Source organism: Eurypyga helias, unplaced genomic scaffold, assembly GCF_000690775.1.
Source record: "Eurypyga helias isolate BGI_N326 unplaced genomic scaffold, ASM69077v1 scaffold9240, whole genome shotgun sequence".
Taxonomy (NCBI): domain Eukaryota; kingdom Metazoa; phylum Chordata; class Aves; order Eurypygiformes; family Eurypygidae; genus Eurypyga; species Eurypyga helias.
Genome location: NW_010223744.1, coordinates 12457 through 37886, shown reverse-complemented (window position 1 = coordinate 37886; position 25430 = coordinate 12457). Strand labels below are relative to the sequence as shown.

Here is a 25430-nt window from a genome sequence, read left to right as displayed (position 1 = left end):
CTTTATCCACCGAGCGGTCCATCTAAAAAGCGAGGACGTAGAAGCCACCTGCCCAACGAGCGCTTGGTAAGCTGCTGATAATCCGTAATGAAATATAGGCTCTAGGGTGAGCCTGCCATGGAAACCAAAAGGTCCTGTCTGTGTTCTTCCACTTCAGGAGCCGATCTGTTTCGCACAACTCAAAAGTAGGGACACGAGGTGACAAGCCCAAAAGCCTGAGGATATACCTTTTGCAAACAACTAACAAAATGGAAACGATTCAGTTTGAGTTTTGTCTTTCTTGAAACAGTTATGCACAAGGTAAACCTCTTGGACCCACACAACTCCCCCCCCCCCCATATTTGCCAACATAAAACTAAAACAGTTCCTAGATCCGTCACTCTCTTCCATGAATTACCTACAGTTCATCAGAGCCTTTTAAGATAAAAGTGTTTTTTGGCTCTTTGTTTTGATTTTCTGCATTTGGCTCCCTATGCTATGTCTCATTGGCACAAGGCCATTCTGTTCCACATCTACAAAACATATCAGATTTATCCCTCTCTGGTTCTGCTTCTAACATCTACCTCTAATATCTCTTCATCAGTATTCCTATTCTCTCCTTCCACTTACAAGTCTTCTCTCATCAATCTTGCTCTGCAGTCACCTCAGATCTTAACAGAATTGTAAGGATCAGTTGATTTAAGAATAGTTTTAAGCATCAAGGTGGTCTGCAACTAAGTACCATTAATACAGTTTAAAAAGAGGCTATTATAAGCACCTAAAGCCAGAATAATTTTGGCATAGCAGGGAACAGTTCTGCCTTGACAGAAGTTAAGAGAGTAATTAACTTTTTTTCCCTGTCAAATTGATTCTTTGGAGTTTATTTCAGCTTACTAGAAGTTTGAACATGACAGCTCACATTACCATACACCTCTCAAATGATATACCCATTGAATTTGGGCCATAGCGAGACCTAAAATCCCTCCCACGGGCTGTTAGGATGCTCAGGCAGAAGAGTTTCACTGATGAGGGCCAGCTCCCCATTAAATATAATCTGAATACAAAACGCTGTTACACAGCCTTTATCTCCCTCAAAAAGCTTGTCACATATATATTTTTAGGAAGCTTGAGAACCACAGCCACTCAGAAACAAAAACATTTCGTTTCCGAGGTTGCTGCCTGGAAGGCTGCGCTTGAAAACACTAACAGCTCCAGGCTCGAAAGGGAAAGGGAGCCTGGAGAAGAGAACAACTGCAAGCCGGATGTGCAATCTGTAGTTACACACGCAGGGTAGAAGTGATCAAATTCTGATCTGTTCCATTATGTTTTCTTATTGCTTATATCTAAAGAAAAAAACCAAAGCACCCCATAGAAACTACTTCCGGAACGGTGTCCAACAACCAAATGCCAACGCTGAGTGGTGGAAGACTATTCCTCATTAGACAAAGCTGACAAATAGAAAACCAAAGACGAACAGACTCAAACAACAGAAGAGAGAATCTTACAAGTACTGTTATCTCACTAATGATTTTTAAAAAGGCATTCCTCAAAAGTCACCTGAAGGGGCAAAAAATAATTTAAAATTCTAACAGCAACTGAGATTGGCTGCCCTGAGAACAAGGATGGGATTCACCCACCAGAAAACACTTGAGAGAGCAGCCACCCATTAGGGATAAGACTGACAGATTTACAAGATTTGATTATTCTTTCACAGCCAAGGCTGCTTACACAGCGATAGGACACCTAACTGGGAACTGGAGGAAAGCTCTATCTATTCCTGCATGCTACAAATACTCTCCCCAACACACAGTGTTTCAAAAAAAAAAAAAAAGTTTGGAAGAGGCATCATTTGTTCAAATCGATGGGACCTTTTCTGCCTTGATACACCCTCTCAGTCTCTGCTATTCTTCACTCCACCCACTTCAGAAACCTCTTCGGTCAGCTGTATGCAGTATAAAAGCTAGTGTAACCCATGCCAATTCCTGATCTTGCAACTGAGAGCAAAGTGCTGCATTCACATTAATGCCCAATCACTTTAAATTGGCTGGTGCGGGTACATTACAGAAAGAATCTGTAATTACATTTCATTATGCTACTTAAGAAGGGAATCACTCCAAATTAATTCTTTTTCCTCCAGTGAAGATCTCTCAATACTTTAAAATATTGCTGTAAATCTGTATAACAAGGGGACATTTGAATTCTGTTGGTTGTTATTCCCGACTTACACCACGTAGCTCATCAATGCAACTGCCTTTCTAAACTGCTGCCATGTGCAGTGACATCCAGCTTGCACTGAACAAACCCAGGCACAGACATCAGGCATTTTGGAAGAAGGTCCTCTCCCCCAACGCTGAGAGGAAACGAGCAAGCAGCTATTGAATTATTTTTACAGGCAAAAAAAGAAAGAAAAAAACGTGCAAAAAGAAGGAAAAACACTGCTAGAAAAGTGGTCATATTTTAAAGGAGGAAAAAAAAAAAATTAAGAGGTTGCAAAAAGAGTTCCTCAGTCTACAAAGCTAATTAATCTTTTTGCCAAAAAGTTTTCAAACTCTTCCCTACTTGTTCCCCTCTCCCTCCAAAGAAGCAGGTTTTTGGGATGCAACTGTCTAGCATCCTCCCTAAAACCTCCCCAGTTACATTTAAACTATACTGACAAGGACTGAAAAAAAGTAAAAGAAGGCAAAAATCAAAAGTTGGATTTCAGAGCAAACAGGTTTCGAGTTCTCTCTCCCCTCCTCCTATCCTCCTCTCAGTGTTTTTATCTGTTACGGTCTAGTCTCTTCAGTTAGGCCACACTGAGGGTATTGAAGAAGTCCATTCAATTATATTATATGCAACTCATTAACATAATTTCAATAATGAAGTCATGCAATCAACAAATTTTAAAACTTACCCAAAGGCAGACAAGAATACACAATCATCATGCAAAATATTCGCTACTCTTTCAAAGGTTCTGTAATTGTCAGAGTCCTTTTGCTCAAAGTATCCAACAATGTTTCTTCTGCTGCGCTGTAAAAACAAAGGTTAAATTAGAACTTGCCTCAAATTACCAAAAACTATCATTACTCCCTAAGGATGTCAAATACAGAGGTGCCACCCATTCAGCAGTAAATAACTCTAAAGAACCCACTGCTTTTCTGCGTTTTCGATATTGAGAAGCATCCTTGCAAATATTCTTCCAGGAATAAAACACGAGAAGTTTTCTTGTCAAACAGAACATATGATCCTCTTCAAATGATTAAAAGTAAAATAAGCTATTTGGTAGTGCAGTTATTGTAACAAAATAAGTGCAGTTGAAAGTGATTATATTGGAGTAATTTGTAATGCTAGAAATGGTCCAGTTTTCCACTTAAAAAAAAAAAAGGCAGTTGCAACATTTCTGAATGGAAAAAAAAGGGAGTAAATATGTCCTTCAAATACACTGCATTTCATCAGTTCAACATTAAAATATGTATTTAGAAGGAATAAAATTGAAGGACTTACATCAAGAGAACTGATTTCTTCCAAGTCCTGGACCTCCCGAATAGGGTTACTCTTCTGCTGCCTGATGTAATCTGCGATTGCTGTCACAGATCTCTGGCCCCTGTATTCTCTCTTCATCATCATTCCATTCCGGAAGAGTTTCAGAGTTGGATATTTGCTTATCCTGTATCTCTGAGCTATATCCGCTGCAAAAAAGAAATGGAGAAAATAAACCCCAAGCCCTACAAATACAGAAATACACTGAACATGGCAGCTTAGGCACGCGTATGTGCGCACCTAAGTGCAACCTGGGAACCAGCAGTTCCACATATTTAGAGAAGAACAAAAACCAGAGCCCAAACACCGCTACAGGGGAGAGAATGGGTATGTCTCGCATGCACTGATCGTTACTGAAGAACCACGACTGAAATGCAGGGTAAGTAAAGACTCGGCTTTGTCAGCTATGCTCATGTTCCTCTGAACAACTAGGAAAGCCAGTTTCAGGGTATAACAAGAACAGGAGAATTTTAAAAGCTTGCCAGATCTCAGTTAATCAATCCACAGGAGAAAACTTTAATAAAATAATTCAACTCCTATTTTTCTTTAAACTCAGTATGATTTTTATCTCAGTTACAGTACTGGCAATACAACTGTCATGGCTTAAATTTCAGAGACTGTGAACCCGATGCAAGGTATTTCTTGTAGCTTGTGAAGGCCAGACGAGTGCTGTTACAGTTCTGAGCTGCTCGGGTTTTGAACGAACAAGAGATTTCGGGTTTCAGAATTAAGGCAAACACCTCTCTGCTCATTCAGTGCCAGCATTCCCTTCCAGGCAGTTGTTCTTTCACACCTGCGTGGGCAGCCCAGCGTTCCGCTAGACAGGGACTGCACAGAACTTCACACAAGTAACACGTATCTGCCTTCATGTGTAGTCTAGGAGCGCTGCTTTCACCTTCATATAACGGGGCAGTTATTTATTCATTCACAAGATGTATAAATGTAAAAGAATTTAAAACAAAAATGGAAAGAGTTTTTACAGTAAAATTAGAAAAGCAGCAAAGAAGAAAGCCAAGCAGAAGCAAGAAAGCCCAGCTTCCCACACGTGTGTCCTGTGCCCTGTGAAGATCTGTGGGATCTTCAGTCAGTACTAAGGCAATAATACGGCTCATCACTACATCCCACCACAAGTACTTCCAGGGTCTCTCTGACCCCTTTCCAGTCTGCTTCACCACTGGGACGCAGCAAGGTGCGATAGGTGTTGCAGCTAGTTCCCAGCTACGCGTCGATGGGGAAACACACTGTCGTGGTTTAACTCCGGCTAGCAAAATACCACGAAGCCGCTCTCACAAATTCCCCCTCCCCTCCTCCAATGGAGGGGACGAATTGGAGGAAAAAGAAATAAGGAAGCTTGTAAAATTGAGATAAGAACTCTTTACTAATTAAATCTAAATTCATATATACAAGTACTACTAATAGGAAGTGATTAAAGCAATAGAAAATAAAACATATGATACAATACGATACAATTCCTCACCACCCACCGACCGATGCACAACAGGTGCTGAGCAGTGGGAGTCAGACCCAGAGAGCCCGAGAGCCGCAGCCCGAGAGCGATCGCAGGCCGAGGGCCGCAGGCCGAGTGCTGCCGCAGCAGATTCTGAGCAAACCCTATGAGCGATAGCATGACCGGGAAAAGTAAACAAACCACCCAACTCCCTCACGAACAAGCCAGCACAGGAGTTAGCGAAGCAGCTAACGCAGGAGTCAGGGTGAGGATTCGCAAGTGTATGGGAGCGAATGAGAGCGAGTAAGGGAGAGAGTAATGGCTCCCGGACCCCCTCCTCGCCTCTGCCCCCAGCATGATGTACTGTGGAATGAAATACCTCTTTGGTCAGTTTGGGTCAGGTGCCTGAACTGTGCCCTGCACTGTCTGTAGCGAGACCGCGAGAGCTGGGAATGCAGCTGCAGTGTCAGAAGCGGAGAAAAGACCTTGAATTCAGTGCAGGCATTCCCCAGCGCCAGCTAAGAACTTATCAGTGCTGCTCCCTGCATCCAGGAACAGCTTCCTAGCAGCCACGGTAAAGGGAGTTAACTCTTTCCTGACTGAACCCAGCACACACACGTAAGCAGCAAGTGGTTCATGGCACACTGAGCTCGACCCCTCAGCCTCGAGTTTTTACAGCAATATTTGCGACATACACATCTCCAATATCCAGAAAGCTTGTAACTACTTAATAGCTTCTGCCCCTCTTCCAGATGTGACTGAAGTTCAGCAAAAAGCTTCAAGGATTTTTTTTTTCCCCTCCAGGAAGGACTGGAGAAACAAGGCAGCCAGATACGCTTTGGATTCTTAGGAAAACAAGACTACAAACAAACATGAGAACAGATTACTTTCCTTTTGCTTTGTTTATAGATGCCCTCCTGTTCACTCCTCCCTGGGAAATCTTATCTAGAAACAACAAAATCTCACAGCCCCTGTGGAAACTGGCTGTCTTGTATTACAGGGTGGGATGTCGTTCACCTAAACCACAATCACATTTGCACTTAAATACAACTGAATCCCAAATTGTGAGCAGTCTGCCCACCTTCCAGAGCTGCTTAACCCTTCGAGGGGATTCATTCCCGCCAACCACACCCACCCCACCTCCCTTTCTCTCTCAAGGAAAGGGAGACAGAACCTCAGTGGACCGATCTGCCCTTTGTGGAGAGAGACGTTTCATCCAGTCAACGGAGAGGAAGACATCCAAAGCGTGCACTGAACGCGCAGCCTGTTCCTTTTCCCTGACTCCTCAGAAGTCCAAGGGTACACCCGGATCGGCCCACAGCAGGAAGGCAACCGAATGAGGGTCCGTCAGTGTATCTGGCACAGTACCGAACGATGTAAACACTAATCCTTTCTGACAAGAATGTCCTTTCTTCTCAACTACATGTTTACCATGACGCAGATTTGCCTTCTGTCTTACACTTCTTTAGAGAGGGTTAGGGTCCTGTGAAAGCCGTTATTTAGAGGCAGCTGCCACGACCAAAGTGCTGAAAGCTGAGCAGCTAAAACACGTCTCAGCTGCAAAATCCTCCACAACTGGAAATAAGTCAGTTCCCTGGGGAACTGTGCCTGGAATTGTCCTCCAGCACACACAGCTCGCTCTCTCTTTTGGAACTTTAAGAGATAACAACAAAAATAATTAATTCCCTGCTGTCTGGAGAACACTCAGTGGAAAAAAAAAAAAATCAGTTTTAGCTGCTGTTAAAAAGCCATTAATGTCTTGCAGCTTTAGTTACTGAAAACAATGCTTCTAGCAGCTGCACCACTCAAACTAGTCTGGGAACTGAAAACAGAATGTGCACAGCAATGGAGTAAGAACCAGGTCTCCTCCACAAGTGTTCTTTAACACCCCTCAAACCAGTAAGTTTAAAAGCTTCACCAGCGAAGCCCAGTTCCTAACGAGCCTAAATAAAATAGAATCCAGCCTATCAGTTTTGACTAAGAAAGGATTTGACCTGTTTCCTAACAGTCACAGAAGTTTCTTAATGCACTAATTGCAATTAAAACTAAGGGTAAGACAATTTATCTCCTCAGAGTGTTTTTATTTCAAATTAATACACATCCCTCAAGGGAAGATGTCAATATATTCAACAAACTATTAGTTTAATACTTTTTTCTTCCTTTCAAACGCTGTCACTTTTTAGTTAAAGCACCCAAGAGCTGCCGGCACAAAGGTGGCGAGTGTATCGGGGGGGAAACCCTTTACATTTGCTCAGCGCCGGCAAACCAGGCATTCGCTGCCCTTCTCTCCTGGTGACAGAAGGACCTTTGGTCTCACGGCGCGGATGCCTTCCAAACTTGGCCAAGGTCCCATAAGAGACAAGGAGCACTATGCATCAAGGCTTTGAAGAAACACACTTGAGGTTAAAGACTGTTACAGAACTCCACAACAATGGAACACCAAAACTACACTTCTGTCTCACAACATGGACTTTTTCCTTCAGGTTATTTGCATAGGAATATGAGGATGCACGTGTTGCAGAATGGCCCTTCAGAGAGTCTTCCAGGGTCTCCGAGACTGAGATTTCAGTCCTTAGGGATGTGACTCTTCATCAAGTGCTGAAGATGCATAAAAAGATTAATGGCAATAAAATGCCCACTGTCAAGAACGAATTCAAACATTCTTTCCTAAGTCAGAACTCTTTACAAATTAGATTGAGATTCCATGAATACTGGTGTTTGAATTAAAACAGAGAAATGAGAGTCCTACACAAGAAAGTATTTGAAAACCATCTTTTTACAAAATATAAAATGCAAGTACATGAAAAATTGTTTGAATAAGAGTAAACCTTAAATGCTTCATTAAACCCTGGCATTTGATACAGGTAGAGTTAGCATAAGCTGAACAACTACAAAATTATATTCCTATTAAAATTGGAAATACACAATGCAAATACATGGAATATTGTTTGAACTCACTGAAAGATCGCATTAGTTATAGTAAATCCTAAATTAAATTTAAAAATATTTCCAGACATTCTCACTGCCCGTTTTCTGAAGAAAAGAGGTATTTGAAATAGGTAAGGGTAACCTACCTAAAGAAGAAAAAAAGACCTCTCAGCTATGACTTTACCCTCAGAAACCCAAAAGGTACAAACCTTGAGTTCGTATTTTGCACAGTTACCCAGTAAATCGCAAGCGTGGTGTCCATGCCACCAGAACAGCTTCACACTGGTTATGAGAGGAAGCTACTCACGCACCTGATCATCTTCGCGTCTTGTACAGACCAGAAGTTTCAAGCAGAGCTCCAGTAACACTTGAATTCAGATGATTCTCTCCTCCCTGTTTTGCACACAACCATTCCTAAACTGACCCACCTGACTGCTTTTTACTATTCATTCCACACGCTCCAATGGGAATGCCTTCAGAGCCATTCAGTTCTCCTCACAGATGATTTGTACCGATACTTCTCCTGAACGACTGGAGAGAGAGCAAAGGTGTCTCCTAGGATAGGCACGAGGCAGCAACTTTTACTGTTGTTTTGAAATAAGGTTTTACACGAAGGCTGACATTTACACCCACGTTTTCTAAAACCATTTCCCACATCATCTTCTGAGCAAGATTCTCCAAGAAAATACGCTTTATCGACTATCATGTGTGATCCATAGCTTTATTATCTCTCGTGCACCATCAGCCACTTCTCTGTTGTCTGAGCCTTGCACGTCAGGCTTCTCACGTGGCACGTACACACGTTACCCAACAGCTTCAAGTAAGCACGCAGCCTCTGACTTGATTCTCAGAATGCTTCAGGCTTTCAGGCTTCACTGTTCTAGGTTAACACCACAACACACTGTCCAAAGAGCTCAGCTAGTATATCAGATCACATCAATGAGAATCTCAAATTCATTCTCACCAAATTAAAATTCAATGTACAATGAAGAGGAAAACCTGCACGAAGACAGTATATTGAAGTAGGCTCCCACTCACAATATAGTTAAGAAGGTCCGTCTCACTGAGAGACCAGCAGTATTGTCGAGGGTCAGGGTATCATCCCACCATCAACCCAGCCCACTGTCTTAGTCTTCCAGAGTCATCATTCATGATTTTTTATTCCCCTCTACTCTGCTCTCGTGAGAGCCCACATGGAGTGCTGCGTCCAGCTGTGGGGCTCTCAACATCAGAAGGATATTGACCGGTTGGAGCGAGTCCAGAGGAGGCCACGAAGATGCTCAGAGGGCTGGAGCACCTCTGCTATGGGGACAGGCTGAGAGAGTTGGGCTTGTTCAGCCTGGAGAAGAGAAGGCTCCGGGGAAACATTACTGCACCTTCCAGGACCTGAAGGGTCCTACAAGAAAGGTGGGGGGGACTTTTACAAGGGCCTGTAGTGACAGGACAAGGGGTAACGGGTTTAAATTGAAAGCAGGGAGGTTTAGATTAGATGTCAGGAAGAAGTTCTTCCCGGAGAGGGTGGTGAGGCACTGGAACAGGTTGCCCAGAGATGCTGTGGATGCCCCATCCCTGGAAGTGTTCAAGGCCAGGCTGGATGAGGCTTTGAGCAACCTGGTCTAGTGGAAGGTGTCCCTGCCCATGGCAGGGGGGGTGGGACTAGATGGTCTTTAAGGTCCCTTCCAACCCAACCCATTCTATGATTCTGTGATTCATACCACCACCAAACGAAATACTTACATTTTAAGTCTACAGGACTGGCTCTCACAAAATGTGTCCATCAGGATTTGAACAATACTAATTAACCTAAACGCCCACCTCATGATGTAAGGCACCACTTGAAGCACTTCACATGCCAAAGAGAGGACTACAACCACCTGAAAAGTTATCTGGAAGAAAATCAAAGTTTCAAAACTCAAAGCCCATAAAACTTTTTTCTGAAAATACTCATAGTGCCCCTTTTCTAAGGAAAGTCTTCACATTGTCTGAGGAAGAGCCAGCACAAACCCAGGCCACTGCACTTCCTAATTTTGTTTTCACACAATGGTTATAGGAGTTACATAGCTATAGAGAGCGAGTGCGTGTGCCCTGAATTTACTGGATCTAACACTAGTCATTTTTTTACGTCAAATCATCTTAACTCCTCGTCACCCTTGTGCAATACCTTTCCATTTCAGCGGTAACAAATTCCTTCAGCTGTGTGTTTGAAGGTGGTACTACCAAATGAGTATTCCGCTTGCTGCCTTGAGATTAATCATGTCTTTTGAAGTCCCTCAGGCTACCTACCTGCCCAGGCACACCACAGATGAGACGTGAAATCCATCATTGACAAGTACACCTTTTTACTTATAGTTGCTCAAGCTTTTCTCTCTCAAGTTCACTTAAAAAGGCCTTTTTGCCTCCTACTTTTCTACATACAGCCCTACATTCACCTTATTATTAAGTATTTCTTAATACAGCATTAATTCTCGCCAGCTGAACTGCTCCTCCTGTGACATTTGCACACAATCGTTAAGACCTGGGAGTATTCATGGGAAGCAGAATTAGAAAGGAACTTCAGAGACCATCTAAACTAGACATCCTACCCCGATGACTGAGACACTGGTGACTCGGTATGTTGGACTAAAACAGGTACAAGAGAAGCAATCAATGTTCTACGTCAAACTCTGCTACTAGGAAGCTGGGAAACAGCAAATCCAGACCACCTTCTGCTGCAAAGGAGCATTCAAAACAGCCATGCTTCCTCTTAGTGGGGCCTCATCAGTAGGCATCCCATAACCTTTTCTGACAGGCTAACAAAATGGCTCTCCTGAGGAGCGCCATCAGCCACCTCTCCGAATCACTTCCACTTTTTATTTCATCCAAAAATAACTCTTACACACCGATTTTTTTTTTTCCAGGCAAAGTGAATGCAATGAAAGCCTCCTATTTGCTTACAGTTTCCAGCTCATTTGTGCACCTCCAAATCTGTTACACGAGTTATTTTGCTTAGCAAAGGCACAGTAGCAATACAATCTCAGTAACACTTCGAAGACCAACACTAGCACACACTGCAGAAATGGCCAGACCCAGGGATTAGCAGCTCCCTGGACTGAATGACAGCAGCACCCATGCACATTTTGAGAGAAAGAACAAGAGTTCCCTAAACTGACTGCCTAGCCAAGCACCTCTCAACACCCCACCAGAGAGTAATTTTCTGTTCTGAAGCACAAAGACCTACCCAAACTAGATACCTTTTTTTTTTTAATGTAAACTGAGAAACCAAAGGAAATAATGGTGCAGCAGAATTAAAACCCCAATATATACTTTAATTTATAAGAATTCTGTACCACAACTCCTAATAATGAATTCATACACTGTACAAAATACAAACTCTCCTCCAGAAACACGAGTTCTTCTATACTGCAGTATTCACTCACAGAGAACAGCAACATAGGGAATCCATTGTACCAAGTGAGTTTCCAACATTGCTACTTAGCATAAAGGATAAAAAGAAACCCACAGAACACTTACAAGCAAGCAACTCCCCCCCCATCTTCGTAATCATGTATATGCAGAAAGATCTATGATTTTGTAGGGAAGGCCACTTTTCACTAGGTATTACACTTAGAAGAGAGGTGCATGATTTTTAACATACGCGAATTACTAAACCGAACACACCAAATCGACCAAAGATTTTAACAGTAAACAATGTAGCAGAACTTAAGTTACAATAGGATGAGGTCTTGGAAGCTGTACCTGCTTCAACAGATTTACTACATGTTCCACACCAGCTTATAAACAGCCTGATGACTTCATAACAACTGAAACGTGCGAGTCATCTTCCACAATATTATAAATGGGTAGAAAATATAACACAGAGAAGCTTAATATTGTGTTGTTATTTAGATTTTTTTATTTAATCACATTGGGACCTATCACTTTCCAGAAAAAACATCTTTATATCGGCTATAAGAGCAGACAGAATGATGTTTCTGGCATTAAGCATCAAACACTTGGCAGTGCATCAATAATTCTCTTTAATTTGCTTTACCCTCAGAAGCTGGTGTCAGCTGTTGGGCCCTGCAGTGTGCTTCAATAATAGTGCATTAAATGGAAAGTATCTGTGCTCAGCTGACCATTCTGAAAGCTCTTTTTGAGTGGCCTGAAATCAACTATTTCGATTCCCTACAGAGTCTTGGCTTCAAAAAGAAACAGATCATTTGTAATGCAAATAATTCACCATCTCTAGAACATCATCCTAATAGCGAACTACTAGTGGTATGAAATCTGCAGGTATAACAAAGCCCAAAATATTGGCATAAACCTTCTAGTGTTGCTAAAAAACACATAAACACCTAAGAAAAAAACAAAGGTAAAATAGGGGATAAAAAACCCCAAACACTTCTAAAGTGTTTCAAATACTTGGGGTTGTGTGGGTGGGAAGTTGTCTTAGGCACGTAACTTTAAGATAAGAACATCTCAACAGTTAAAACACTGGGCATCCAGCAGCCCAAAAACTGACTTACCCAAGAAACTGAAGCTGCAGCATACAAAATACAGACTAATGTAAACCCTCCACAATAAAACTCAACAATACAGGCTGATTTTACGGATTACTACAGTAAGAACTTTCTAGAAAGTTTCATTGTCAGTATCTTGACTCAATGAAAAGATGAGCCAACCAGACTGTTAAACACCGACTTTCAGGACAACTATAATAATCAAGTGAAGCGTGGATATCCTTAATCTCCCCCTCCCCCACAGCTGATTCAAGATAACTTGAGACACTATCACTGATGAAAGTGACAGAATATATACAAAAGTATATGTAAAAGTAATTTAAAGTATGTAGAGTGACTGGTTTAATAAGTTGATACAAAACCAGTCACAATGTTTGCTACAAGCGCATTTATTTTCTACGCTTGCTAAGATCGAGGCAGTTTATTTGTGTAGATCCTGCAGATGATCTCTGAACAAAGACAGACAAAAAAAAACTTAGTAAGAAAACTTCATCAAAGATTGCATATCAGGCTCTGCCTCCAACATAAATCCTTCGGGTGAGTAACCGCTTTACTTGAAGATTGGCTTTTAAGGATAGCACGTTTTAATACTGAATGCTATGCTTCTGGTTAACATGTCCCAAGCACACACCATATAGACAAACGATTAGAAGACAACACCAAGTGTGAAAAAGAATTAAGCTGAAAATGTAATGAAGTATTTGAGATCTGGGAAGTTATCCCAGGTTAAAAAACCAGAACAAACCCAAAACGACAAAAAGCCCAAACCAAACAAACACACACTACTCCCCCACCTCCCCCTAAAACAAAAAAAAACCCCAAACCCACCAACCCGAAAATGTCTATGATTCTAGAAAACGCTGTTCAGGAAGGAGGAGGTAAGTATTCACTCAACAGAAACAACATTATAACGTGAAAGAAGAAATACTACTGGACTTAGGTCAAGGAGACTACAGCCCATCTTGAAGCACATTAAGTGCCGACACCCCTGTCATTCCGCTGCTGCTCTGGAAATGCTACAGGCACTAACACACATGCACTGTTCCACACGGTATTCAAGGCACTAGAGAGATCTGCTCAGAGGAGGAGATTCTACAGCCACGTGTCTAATGGAATTGCCCTTCGAGAACACATACGCTCAAACCTTGTATTGGTTCCTCAACACATCCCTACCAGTCCAACACAGCAGAATGCTTCAAAGCTGCTCACATATCCTAGGTGAACACTTACGTGCTGCTTTTCCAGCTGAAGCTATAAAGGGGGTCCAGTGTCACAGTGATTCAAAGATTTAATCCCAGAGATTTCCTCTGATCGCAAATTGGTCTTACTGATCTTTGGGAAGGGACAAACCAGAATCTCCTTGGCCACTCCTGACATTTTCAATAATCAGCTCATCTTACATGTCAGAAACCGAGTTGATACTGTTTGCTCCCTTAAAAGTTTTTTTTTCCTTTTATACTTGAGATCTCTTTCAAGATGGCCAGACAGGTGCTCTTACTGTGGGACAACTACAAGCGTGCATACCAAACAGAGCACAAAACGGTGCCAGTGGAAGATGCTCAAGTGGACTTACTTTTAAATCTGCAAGTAAGAACCAAGCTGCTTCAAGAATTCTCACTATAGGGAAAAATCCTCTCTAACACCAAGAAAATTAAATTGTCAAAATGGGAAAGAGATAAATGAAATCGGTTACTTTCCACAGATGTGCAATTTTTTTTCTGTCCTATAAGGTTCTCTCCTTAGGTTTTTTGTAAGGAAGCTCTAAACCAAAACTGTTAGGTCAACAGTAAGTCCCAGGGATATGCTGCAGTTATGAACTCATAACTCTGTACAGCGATTCCTCACATTTCCAACTGTGATTCTTCTTACGAATTAACATTTTTGTAAAGCCCAAATATTATAATCAGTATTGGTTAGAAGTGAATTTCTGGGATTTGAAGCCACTTGCAACTGGAACTACTCTTCGGGAATCAGAAGCCACTGTAAAGAAACGATGTCTGCAAGTGCTGTTCTTCTAGAAGCATAAAACAGAAAAGCTGATTTTTATAGCATAAGAAGCACGATAATAAAAATGTCAGTACTATCCATTTGTCTCACCATGTGTAGCAGATGTTCCTCACATTTTATTTATTATGGGATTAAAAAGCAACTTTTGGAATTAATACCAGCATAAAATGAGTAAGTTTTGGCCTGTTTTTCATGTAATGCTGAGTGAGGCGAGAACCCTAACAAGCAACCATATGTTGGCATGTGTACAAGGAGCAAAAGCAGAAAAGCTCTGATCCCCTCCTGGTTGTGCAAGAGTCAGCTTACAGCCCACCATGACTCCTAGTTGGAGGGAAGACCTGAGCAGAACATCACCTTGATGCTGATAACAGAGGGTTGTCCCTCCCTCTTCTTGGCTGTGAAGACCTGCACCATTTGTAGCACTAGTGCTTCTCTGACCCCTCAGCAAGCCAGTTCAATTTACAACCTCAGCTCTTTTTTTCCCTGTTAAATGAGATGGGACGAACAGATATAAATGCATGTTTATGGATGCAATGAGAGCGCAACACTGGAGATCGTCCTGACAAATTTGGAAGAACAGGTTCACTGATGTATACAAGCAACCCTGTCTCTGCTAAATGATGGGGCATGTCCAACTTACACTTCAGACTGCTGACTAGTATATTCTTCAATACAGTGAGTATCCTAATGGCAGGATAGCACAGAAAAACCTAAATCAGGATTTACTTACAATGCTGATCACAGTCTACTCTAGCAAACACCACTTGATTCTTATCTGGATATTCTTCTTTAATTACATTAGAGGCTTCCTCAAAAATAGGATGCAGCATTTGGCTGAAGCGGCACCTGCGGATAGAACACAAAATCACAACTTCAAAATATTAATTTGAAATATTTTGATTGATGACTCAGGGAATTTTTCCATCTTTGAAGGAAAACCAAAAAGCTACTGGAAAAAAAACATCTACTTGTAAATATCCCAGTAACTGACTGGATAAAAATAGGTTTAAAAGTAACTTGAACAATTCCAGGGGTGGAGGGGAAATGATGATTCTAGAAGAACATAGTTGAAGATGTGTCCCCTTGCTTTATCTGCTTAAGAAACACCATTGATCAATTATAAGCCTTTAGGAAACACACTCCATTCTAATAATCTGTGCTTCATTTTTTTCTACCCAAATTATCCCTGGGGAAGTAATTTTAAAAACATAGTAAAACAAGTTCCTTGGATTGCTGAGATTCAAACATTCACCATCAATCACTTTCAAGAAATATCACAACTTCATTAGAGTCAACAATAGAAGTTTTAAGTATTGCTTATTATATTATTGCTCAAGTTTGTTAGAATTTGAACAGACTGCTACTACAGGCTGCCCAGGGGAGTGTTGGAGTCACCATCCCTGGGGGTGTTCAAGGAGCGTGTAGACCTGGCGCCTAGGACACGGCCTAGTGGGTCTGGCAGTGTTGGGTTGGTGGTGGGACTGGATGAGCTTACAGGTCTTTTCCAACCTTAGTGATTCGGTGTGATTCTACAGCACTATGAACATAGAATCCCATGTGTCCCTTCTTCCAGTCATGTCAGATTTTGAAACAAATCCTTTTTCTGCCCACGGAAAAGGCTGTAGGATTGTAAAGATACTTTGGTGGCTTTGGGGAGTTTAAGGTAACATTAGTGCACAAGCCCATTACTAATGTGTCAACATTAGTGCACAAGCCCATTACTAGTGTGTCAATAAAATTGTTTTATATTCCGTTCTTCTAAACACATGGCAGAATTTTAAATTGAAGACATATAACAGCACCGTAGAAGTTGTCAGAATGAGGCCTCATGGAACAGTCTTGCAATAAACCAGCCTGCAGTGAAGCCCTGCTTAAACCTAACAGCGCTAGCCTGGGGATGCTGTTATGACAACAGCAAACATTCAAGTGAAAAGGCAGGTTTTGCCCCCCAAATACACACAGGTTTTGCCCCCCAAATGCAATTAAGGCTTAAGGCCATTTTCTGAAAAGAAACCTGAGTCTGGCAGCACAACTGTATGCTACACATTTATGCAGCATGCATGTGTTACATGTGGCTTCCTTGTCCCTCACTCTCCTCCACCCTTGCAGCAGAGTATCTACAGCAGCAAAACTGACCTGTTCTCATTCAAAGGTCACATTACATCACAGGCTGGCAGTATGCTATGCTGAGCAGTTATTACTGAATGCCTACACTCAATGATCATAATAAAGGCTGTAATGGTTTAAAATTACGGCCTAGTATAATGTGAATCAGCTTGCAAGCGTACGCAAACCTTTAAATTCAAAGCAAACCTATTCTAGAGGGGATTGGGTAACAGTGGGGATTTGCAGAAAGAGCTGTGCTAAGAGGGTCCTGAACAGGACACTGGTTACCTTGCCATATCAAGTTTTAAAATATGGGCACCTTCCCTATATCACAGAAGCATCAGAACATGGATTTTTAGCCTCCTACAGGTCATTGTTTGCAAAATCCAAAAATTATTTTTCAATGGCAACAGAGACCCCAGATTTCAGTGTATCGATTTACTCTCTACCGGTTTGCTTTCCTTGGCTATCTTTAATAAAACCTTTTGAAGTAGTCTTTGATCCACCAGGTTATCTGCAGATCCCAAACTGAAAATAACCATCTTAAGTTTCATTTACTTACTTATTTTCAAAGGCGGCCTTTATAGCATAATTCTATACAGAACAGGTACAAGATCAGACCTAGTTGCTTACTTAACTAGTTGCTTAGTGGTACTAGCATTATAAAGAAAGACATTTCAAACAAATAGCTTGTTGGGTAAAAGAATGCAATCTCCCCAAAGAAAAATTCTATTGGTTTGAACGTGCCTAGCATCAGTTTAGCCTGCGGTAACAAACGAACAGATGCAAACTAACTGGATGTAAACACTGCCTATCAAATGACAGAGATACACACAACGGGTATTAAGCCGATTTAGATTGGTACAATGCCTACCTTTATGCAAAGTTTCAATGAAGGCATTAAAGACATCCTTATTAAAAACTTCATTCTATATGAAAAACTGGGTATGAATTTTTCAAAATCGCTTACAAAACCCTATTAAAATTAGCCTGCTACTAGAATGAGTTATGAGTAAAGGCAGAGCGTAAAATCTTCACGCAGGGTTCTGTGCGCTTGCTATTCCCAGGCCACAGAGACCCACAGACCTAGGCATGTAACGGGATGTGAAAGAGGTGACAGGAATCAGAAGTCTAATCACCTACATGATCTCTGATTCTGAAGGCCAATGTTTTATGCTCGCAAAGCATAACATCAAGGTGAGAAATATTTGAAGTGTGTACTTTGTTTTCTGTATAAAAGATATTTACATCCAAGAACACTTTAATCAAGGAAGGCAGAAAATTATTTCTTTTTCTAATTTCATTTTCTATATTATTTGCATATTAATTTTTATTTTCCCCAAATATTTTTCCGTTTTATTCCTAGCTGAAAATTCTCTTGAAAATACTAATGGTGGAGCAGAAAAGAACATTTAAAATTCCTTCTTACACATTCAAAACCAAAAAATGGGTACAGTCCTTATGTATTTTATTTTAATTTCATATGCTTTTAATACATAATTTCAAGTAAACCATTCCCTCCAAGTATGTCTTTCACAATGTCTAACTGATTTGGCCCCAAATTCTTTCCTTCTGCAGCTGCTCAGATTTCATCCCTCAATAATAACTTCTCTAGCTCCTTACTTGGAAGGTCTTCCAGATTAGAGAAGTATTTGATTTTGGGGTAACTTCAAGCCTTTCTTTCTAGCACACACACATGGGACCAACACAGAAGACGAGGGAAAAACGGAACATTTTGAACTATCCTATGTTAAGGAGCAAAAAAGTTAATAAAATCTGACTTTATAAGAGGGAAAAAGGAAAAAATGTATTACGTAGAATGTTATTCCATACTACTGTAAGAAGCCTTTTTCCTCTGATAGGAGCCCCAAATGAAACAAAGGATGGCAGAAGAGCAAACGGGGAAGTACTCAAGACTGAAAAACCCAGGCAGGAACTCGTTTGAAAGCAACACATCACTCCATTTGCAATTAGAAAACTATATCCAAACATGACAGTTTTTCTAAAGACAGAAGTTTAAACACAGAAAAAGAAACGCGTAACTTACCAATCAGCATAAAAATTAACTAAAGCAACATCTGCATTGTCTGAGGGGAAAGAAAAAGAAAAAACCCAATGTCACATTGTGAGGCAAACTTCTTCGTGTTTTTATCTGAGATTATAAAAATATGCACAAAAACTACAAAAGCAAGTATATCTAGTTTATTCAGCATACAGCTTAGTCTGACTGCTAGAAAACTGCTAGCGTAATCTGAAATATGATCTATACCAAATGGGAAAGCGATGAGAGGTCTTCAGTCAAGTATTTTATTGACTTTTTTAATACATTAAACATTGACATTTATAAAGTCTAATGTATAAGACACAAAAGACGTAAATAAGTGAAACAGGAGACAAAAAGTAATTCTGGATTTAAAATAAAGGCACTCAAAGCCAGAAATTGTACCCTAGTGTATCTTTTAAGCATTATATAGATTATTCATAAGGTTTAAAAACCAGTTATAATCTGAAATGTCAACTATTTGGGTTAGAAGAATGAACAACATGCAGCTTGCCTGTGCAACTTGCTCTGGTCAGTTCTTACCTGCCTTATTTGTTAACCAGATACTAAAGCAAAAGGCAGCAGAGAAACCTTCACTCCCAAGAAAAGAAACATGCTAAGGGACACTGAAAAAAATTGCAGTACTATAGGGATGTATATGATGAGGTAATGAAATAATGCTCCTATATTTTTTTACATACCAAAAAGAAAGGAAAATATACCAAAACCAGAAGAGCAAGTCTCCTGCCCCAAAAACCCTGTAATCTTTACACAAAGTAACAACCATGCTGTAAATTAATTTTTATTAGTAGTAGTGGCCTAGACATTAAATAAACCCTAAACCCTTGAAATAAATCCTGGAAATAGAGAGTATTAGCCATAGCTTCATAAAGCAGTAATGTTGTTAGGTGAATTTGCACTGTTGACAAAGTTACAAAGCAGTTACAAGCAAAGATTAAAATGACAACATACTGGAAAAGACGACTCTTAAGAAGGCTGGGGAAAGCTACAGTTTTGAAAATCTTAACACCATAACTTTAGTCATTATCAGCAAGGCATACAAGTGGTGAACAGGAAATGAACAAGTGCAGAGAAAGTCAGGATTACCTCCGAGGCATAAAGTATTTATTGAAAGTAATAGGATAAATTTTAAAAACACTTAACACTTGGCATACATTCCCTTTTATGAATCACATTTTACAAAAGGATTCTATATTTTCACTGTATGAAAGGTATTTACCAACAGGTATCACCTAACCATACATTTACTACACAAAGCAATCCTTCAATAGTAGGCAGATTCTAGTACAGACCCACATAGAAGATTATGAAGATGTTTCCTGAGTATACTTGAATCAACGTAATAGCTTTGTTTCCTGTGAAGACAACCAGATACAGGCAGATTCCATACTTTTCAAACAAGGAATACACATCTGTTAAATTTATGAGTCTCTTTTCAATGAGCCACCATAATCAGGACAATGCCCAACCTGAGGAAAAACATAGCTGAACAAGCAAGATGCTTAAGGCCCATCACCATGGGCTTCAGTTGCTGCTATTTTTGGGGGAACTTATTTTAAAATGCTCTTTTGACAGGTTTTGGGTATGTAATCAGGCATTTCCATCTGCAAAGAAGATACCAAGTAATTTTCTTAGACACTTCAAATCCTCACTGAGATTACAACGAAGTGATTTATTAAACAATACATTAGTTCAGACAGCTAATTTTGATCACAGGCATTTAATGCTTCTATGCCGACTGCAACTGATATTTTCAAAGCTAAGGTACACATATTTGTTTAATAACACCGCAAGAATCACACAGACGAGGGACTGCAGGCATGCAAAGAAAAAAAATTTCAAAGTACTCACTTAAAATGTCATCTATATTTCCACTATCTAGACTTGTTATTTCACTTCTTGTGGGACTAAAAAGCCAGGACACCTAAAAAGAGAAAGTAAACCAGTAAGGTATGTAAAGTTTCAGCAATCAAGTAGAAACATATCTATGACTGTAAACGTTGCAGTTCAGAAGCTGGAGAAAAGTAAAATAATTGTAATTCAGTCGACACATTTGAGATCACAGCAGCACTACAAATATACAAACAAACACCACTGACAGATACAACATCTCTCACAGTTAACCAAAATTGGCTATCTCCTCACATGATTCTCTATTATGCTGGCAGAAATATTACAGGTAGATTTGTTCCCTTGAAGAATAACTTTTATTCATAAATTCGCTCCAAAGAAACGAAACCCCCATTTTAGCCACCTAACAATATCGCAGAGCCCAGAAGCGTGTACGTGCAATGGTTTCACCCAGAGACACGTAATTCCTTCTGTCACTCACAGGGGGCTTGTCTGGCTAAAAAGTTTCTCATTAGGTAAAGCTTGCAATTGCTTCCCATTTTTATTGCCGTTTTAGAGAACAGTTTCAGTATACCTAACTCAACTAGCTACAGTCTTATCCCCTCCTGGATTTTTTTCTTGACACTGCTTCAGTCCCAGTGGCAACACACAGTTTTACAGAGAGCGCTCTCATATTCACTGCAACATGTCTAGTTCTATCTCAAAACGCACCGGGGAAAATGGGGATAGAGTTACTGCTCTACCCCAGGTGTGAGAGAGATCAGTGAGTCACAACTTATTTTTGCTTTGAGATGTAAGCGCACAAGTTTTTGAGCGGGGCAATGCAGATTCTGGTCTAGAACATTGATGTTTCCATCCTGAGCAACCTGGTTAGAAAGTCAGCACTTCTCTACGCTGGACAAGGGCTTGGACCAGACCCTCTACTGAGATGCCTTCCAGCCTCACGTCTTCAATGAATCTATGGCTCCTCAGCTGATAGAGATGGCAGGAAAGGAAGAGGAAAGTTTTCAGCAGAGAAGTAACAGGAACACACAGGTCAAGGAGCCAGGCAGGGAGCCTTGAGACTGACAACGATACCTGAAGAATTAGGCCTCGTGCTGACACTGGGTGGCACGCAACAATCGATGTTCCTGCAGACTTAGTTTACTCCTTGCAGCTGCAAAGAAAATCTGCTTATGGCTAGAGGCACAGCTGACAGAAAACACTGAGGAAGAACTTAGCTGGAAGCATAGAGAGCATCCAAATAATGCCACACAGAGCAGCTGGATACAAGGATTCAGCAGTATAAGGATCTCAGTATTTAGGGAAGAGCCCGAGACCTACCCTGGAACTATACTAGAACCATGAGTACAAGCAGCAAGCCCCCAGGGCACACCCACCTTTGACACTGTTTACAATTTATCAAATTTGCTGCAAGTATGTAACAAATATCAGCCTCAAAAAAAAGGACAAGCTGGATGCCTGCTTTCATTAAGGTCAGCTCTGAAAATTGTGGAAGACTTCCACAGCGAGACACTGTCAATAGCTCTCCAACTATGACTGAAAACGGCACACAGGTGAGATTTGCGGCAATCCTTTTCAATTCCATATGATTTATGGATCACTAACCACTTTTCCAAGAAGATACTAACCCGTTCGTATTTTCCATATAGAGGCTGCTGGGTACAGGCTGAAAACATACCAGCTGCTGGAATACAAGATACGTACCCGTGCTTCACGCCTGCCAAGTAGAGAAGAAACTAATCTTACATGCAGGTCTAAGAGCCATGGCACAACCTTCCCGTGGCACTTAACCAACCAATGTCTGACCTGGGGCTTTAAGATGACTGTGGAGAACCAAAATTAACCAGCTGAGCTGTAAGGTCCATAGTCGAAACTAACAGCGTAACAACATGATCTGCCAAAAACTACCTGATTAAGCCAGCTATGCAACACACAAGTTGTAGCAGGCCGGTACTGGGGAAGTTCCTTTGAAGATGCTGGTGTTGCTGACTGCTGAGCAGCAAGAAGGGAGGACTCTGCCTTCAGTCTGTCCTGGTTTAACCCCAACCAGCAGCTAAGCACCACACAGCCACTCCTTTACCTCCCTCCTCTCCCAGTGGGATGGGGAAGAGGATCAGAGAGAAAGGTAAGAATACTTGCGGGCTGAGATAAAAACAGTTTAATAATTGAAAATAAATGAAATAAAATAATGATGATGCTAACAATGTTAACAATACTAATAATGCTAACAATATTACTAATAATATGTAATGAACACAGTGCTACTAATAATAACACCTAATAAAAACAGTGGGGAAAAAACCCAAATGATACAACTGCTTACCACCTGCTGGTTGATGCCCAGTCAGTCCCCAAGCAGCAAGAGTGAGCCAGAACCTGAGAGACCCAAGAACCCGACAGTCACGGCCCATTCCCCCCAGTTTATATACCGAGCATGATGTTTGATGTCATGAAATATCCTGTTGGTCAGTTTGGGTCAGCTGTGTTGGCTGTGTCCCCTCCCAGCTGCTTGTAAAGAATGAGAAACTGAGAAAGTCCTTGACTTGATATAAACATTGCTTGGCAACAACTAAAAACATCAGTATGTTGTCAATATTCTTCTCAGTACAAATCCAAAACACAGCTTCATGCTAGCTACCATGAGGAAAATTAATTCTATCCCCACCAACTCTTTGCAGAGGGACATTACATATATGGACCCTGGTCCACATTGGTCAGATGACCCCCAGATGAGTGACAGCTGATGGCAACCATCAGTGTAGATGCCTCCCCATCACCCCTTGTGTGGTGCATGGGATGACAGCCTTCATGGTGCTGCTATGGGGAGGTGCTGGTAGTAGTAGTTACATCTGTAGTAACGGGTCAGTTGAGCGAGTGAATGAGCCGGCATAGTTTGTACACATATATTGTTTTGTTGTGACACTTAGGTTAGATGTAACTTGTGTACAATTGAAGAAGTAGCTATGATTAACAATAACAGCTGGAATATTGCTCTAGGCAATAAAGGACAGTAAAACAACATTCATTTAGGTTGTCCATCATCCAATCCTACCACAGGCGACTTTGCAAACTCACCTAGGTTCCAAGGCTTCACCTGCCCTGCAAGTTCTCAAGAATCTCTGATCATACCCTTGAAGAACACAGTTACTTATTGTGCTGGTAATCTTGGACAATTCTTCTGTACACAGACAAACCACACAGGCCTCTAGAAAGCAGGAACCTGTTAGCTGCTGCACACAGCTCTGCAGCAGCTTTCATATTCGGAAAGAATTTCCGCAGCAGGTCTTGGTGAAACTGTTTTCACAGGCGTACAGCAGCTTGCATTGTCTAAACATACCAAATGAGTAAGATATCAATTTCTTAAACCCACATGGCTTTTCCTAATATAATTTTACAGCAGCAACACAAACCTTATCTAACAGGATAAATTACGAGTAAATTAAACATAACACAGATAAGCATATTATTTGCAATAAGGAAATAAGCTATGTTACTCAGCAGATATATTTAAAAAAGATCAGGAACTGTAGTTGCATTTGTAGATTGCTACAATACACCTTAACTTGCAATGCAAATATTTAACTGCAAAATCAAAGCACGGGGCTTACTAACCAATAAAATCCTCTAGTAGGCCAGGCTATGTGCAGAAAAGACAAATTAAAAGTAATACTTCTTTATAGCACGAATAAAATTTTTGATTGCTTTCTTAACTTCTCCTATGGAGAAGTGTGATGCAAGCTGCACATACTGAAACGAAGACCCCAAACATCTTCATATATTGAAGGTGAAAATGAAATTAAGCTGGATATCCCATTGTCCCTTTAGGGTAAGCAGCAGTGGAAAAATACTGAGTCTAAGAACATCTTTCCCCAGAAGTTGCACAAAACCCAAGATAATCAAATACTTTTTCCACTAGAAATATGAACATTTTTATTTTGTCAGTATATTCATAATCACGTTCTTACACACTTTTTGTACTGACTAAATTCTGGGTGCCAAAACCTTCATAGGGAGTAGATAGACTCAGGGGGAAAAAAAAAAAAAAAAAGCACTCCTTGAAGAAATGTCAATAAATATGCAAGACTCACTTCAGCTGAAGCTTTCATAAAGGTAGAATGCCTGCAAGGAAGAAAACACATCCTTTTGACCCAGTAATCTTGCTGTCCCATGAGATGCAAGGGGGTTTATGATATTACTAGTATTAATATTTAGCATGAAGTAATACAAATTCTTATTTAAATTGCTAAGAAGCTACACTGTTTTGAGAATATTTTCTGACCTTTGACGAGGCCTGTGCTTGATACCCCTGGGCGAAAACAAAACATTTTTGAGGAAGACGTTTTTGAATGTCAGCTACACACTTCATAAAACAGGTATCTGACATACGTTCTGAAAAACATACTAGTTAAAAAAAAGTGTCTTCAGAATTTTTTACTTTTAAATGCAAACTTTACATTGCACTGGCCTACATCAGGACACATGGATGACTGTTCACATTTGTAACTGGGGGAAGACAAAAAAATTCCACCTGACCTCACAAGATAGCTACAAACTCACAGAAGAATGCATCTTGCAAAAAATTAAAAACCAAAATTTGCTATGTAAGTACAGCTGAAAGCAACTCAGGTCCATGCCTGTATAATGGATAATTAGCTATATTTCTATAACTGTGCTTTTTATATCCTTAAACTGCTAAATTCTGAAGGTAAAACTAAGAAACTATGAAAGAAAAAGACTAAGAACATAAAAGATACAGTAGAACAGTAAAATACCAAATACTTGAGTGTGAATCTGCCCAAGTTAGATAAGCGTTTTTATAATCTACTCACAATTGTTTAACACTATAGAAAAATGACAAAAACTACAGAGTACACCCAATGAATTTCGACAGCTTGTACACACAGAATGCATTGCTGAGGGGAAAAAAGTCAGGAATTGAACAATGCATTCACAAAGACAAAACGTAGCTGATATGGGGGAAAGGAAGAGGAGGAGATGGCATATGTATTTTTACTCTTCTGGTCCTCAG

At 40.6% G+C, this 25430-nt stretch overlaps 1 protein-coding gene across 1 annotated transcript in view; it reads right to left on the bottom strand.

The window, feature by feature from the left end:
• Positions 1-2868: 2868 nt before the first annotated feature.
• Positions 2869-25430, bottom strand: part of LOC104509197 (endoplasmic reticulum resident protein 44-like) — a gene marked incomplete at its 5' end in the record, with an annotated part of 29881 nt that continues 7319 nt past the window's right edge. Inside the window, 5 exons of the mRNA XM_010151092.1 lie at positions 2869-2988; positions 3463-3647; positions 15110-15225; positions 18533-18572; positions 20399-20471. Coding sequence (XP_010149394.1) covers positions 2869-2988; positions 3463-3647; positions 15110-15225; positions 18533-18572; positions 20399-20471 — 534 coding nt within the window. The remainder of the gene's footprint in view (positions 2989-3462; positions 3648-15109; positions 15226-18532; positions 18573-20398; positions 20472-25430) is intronic.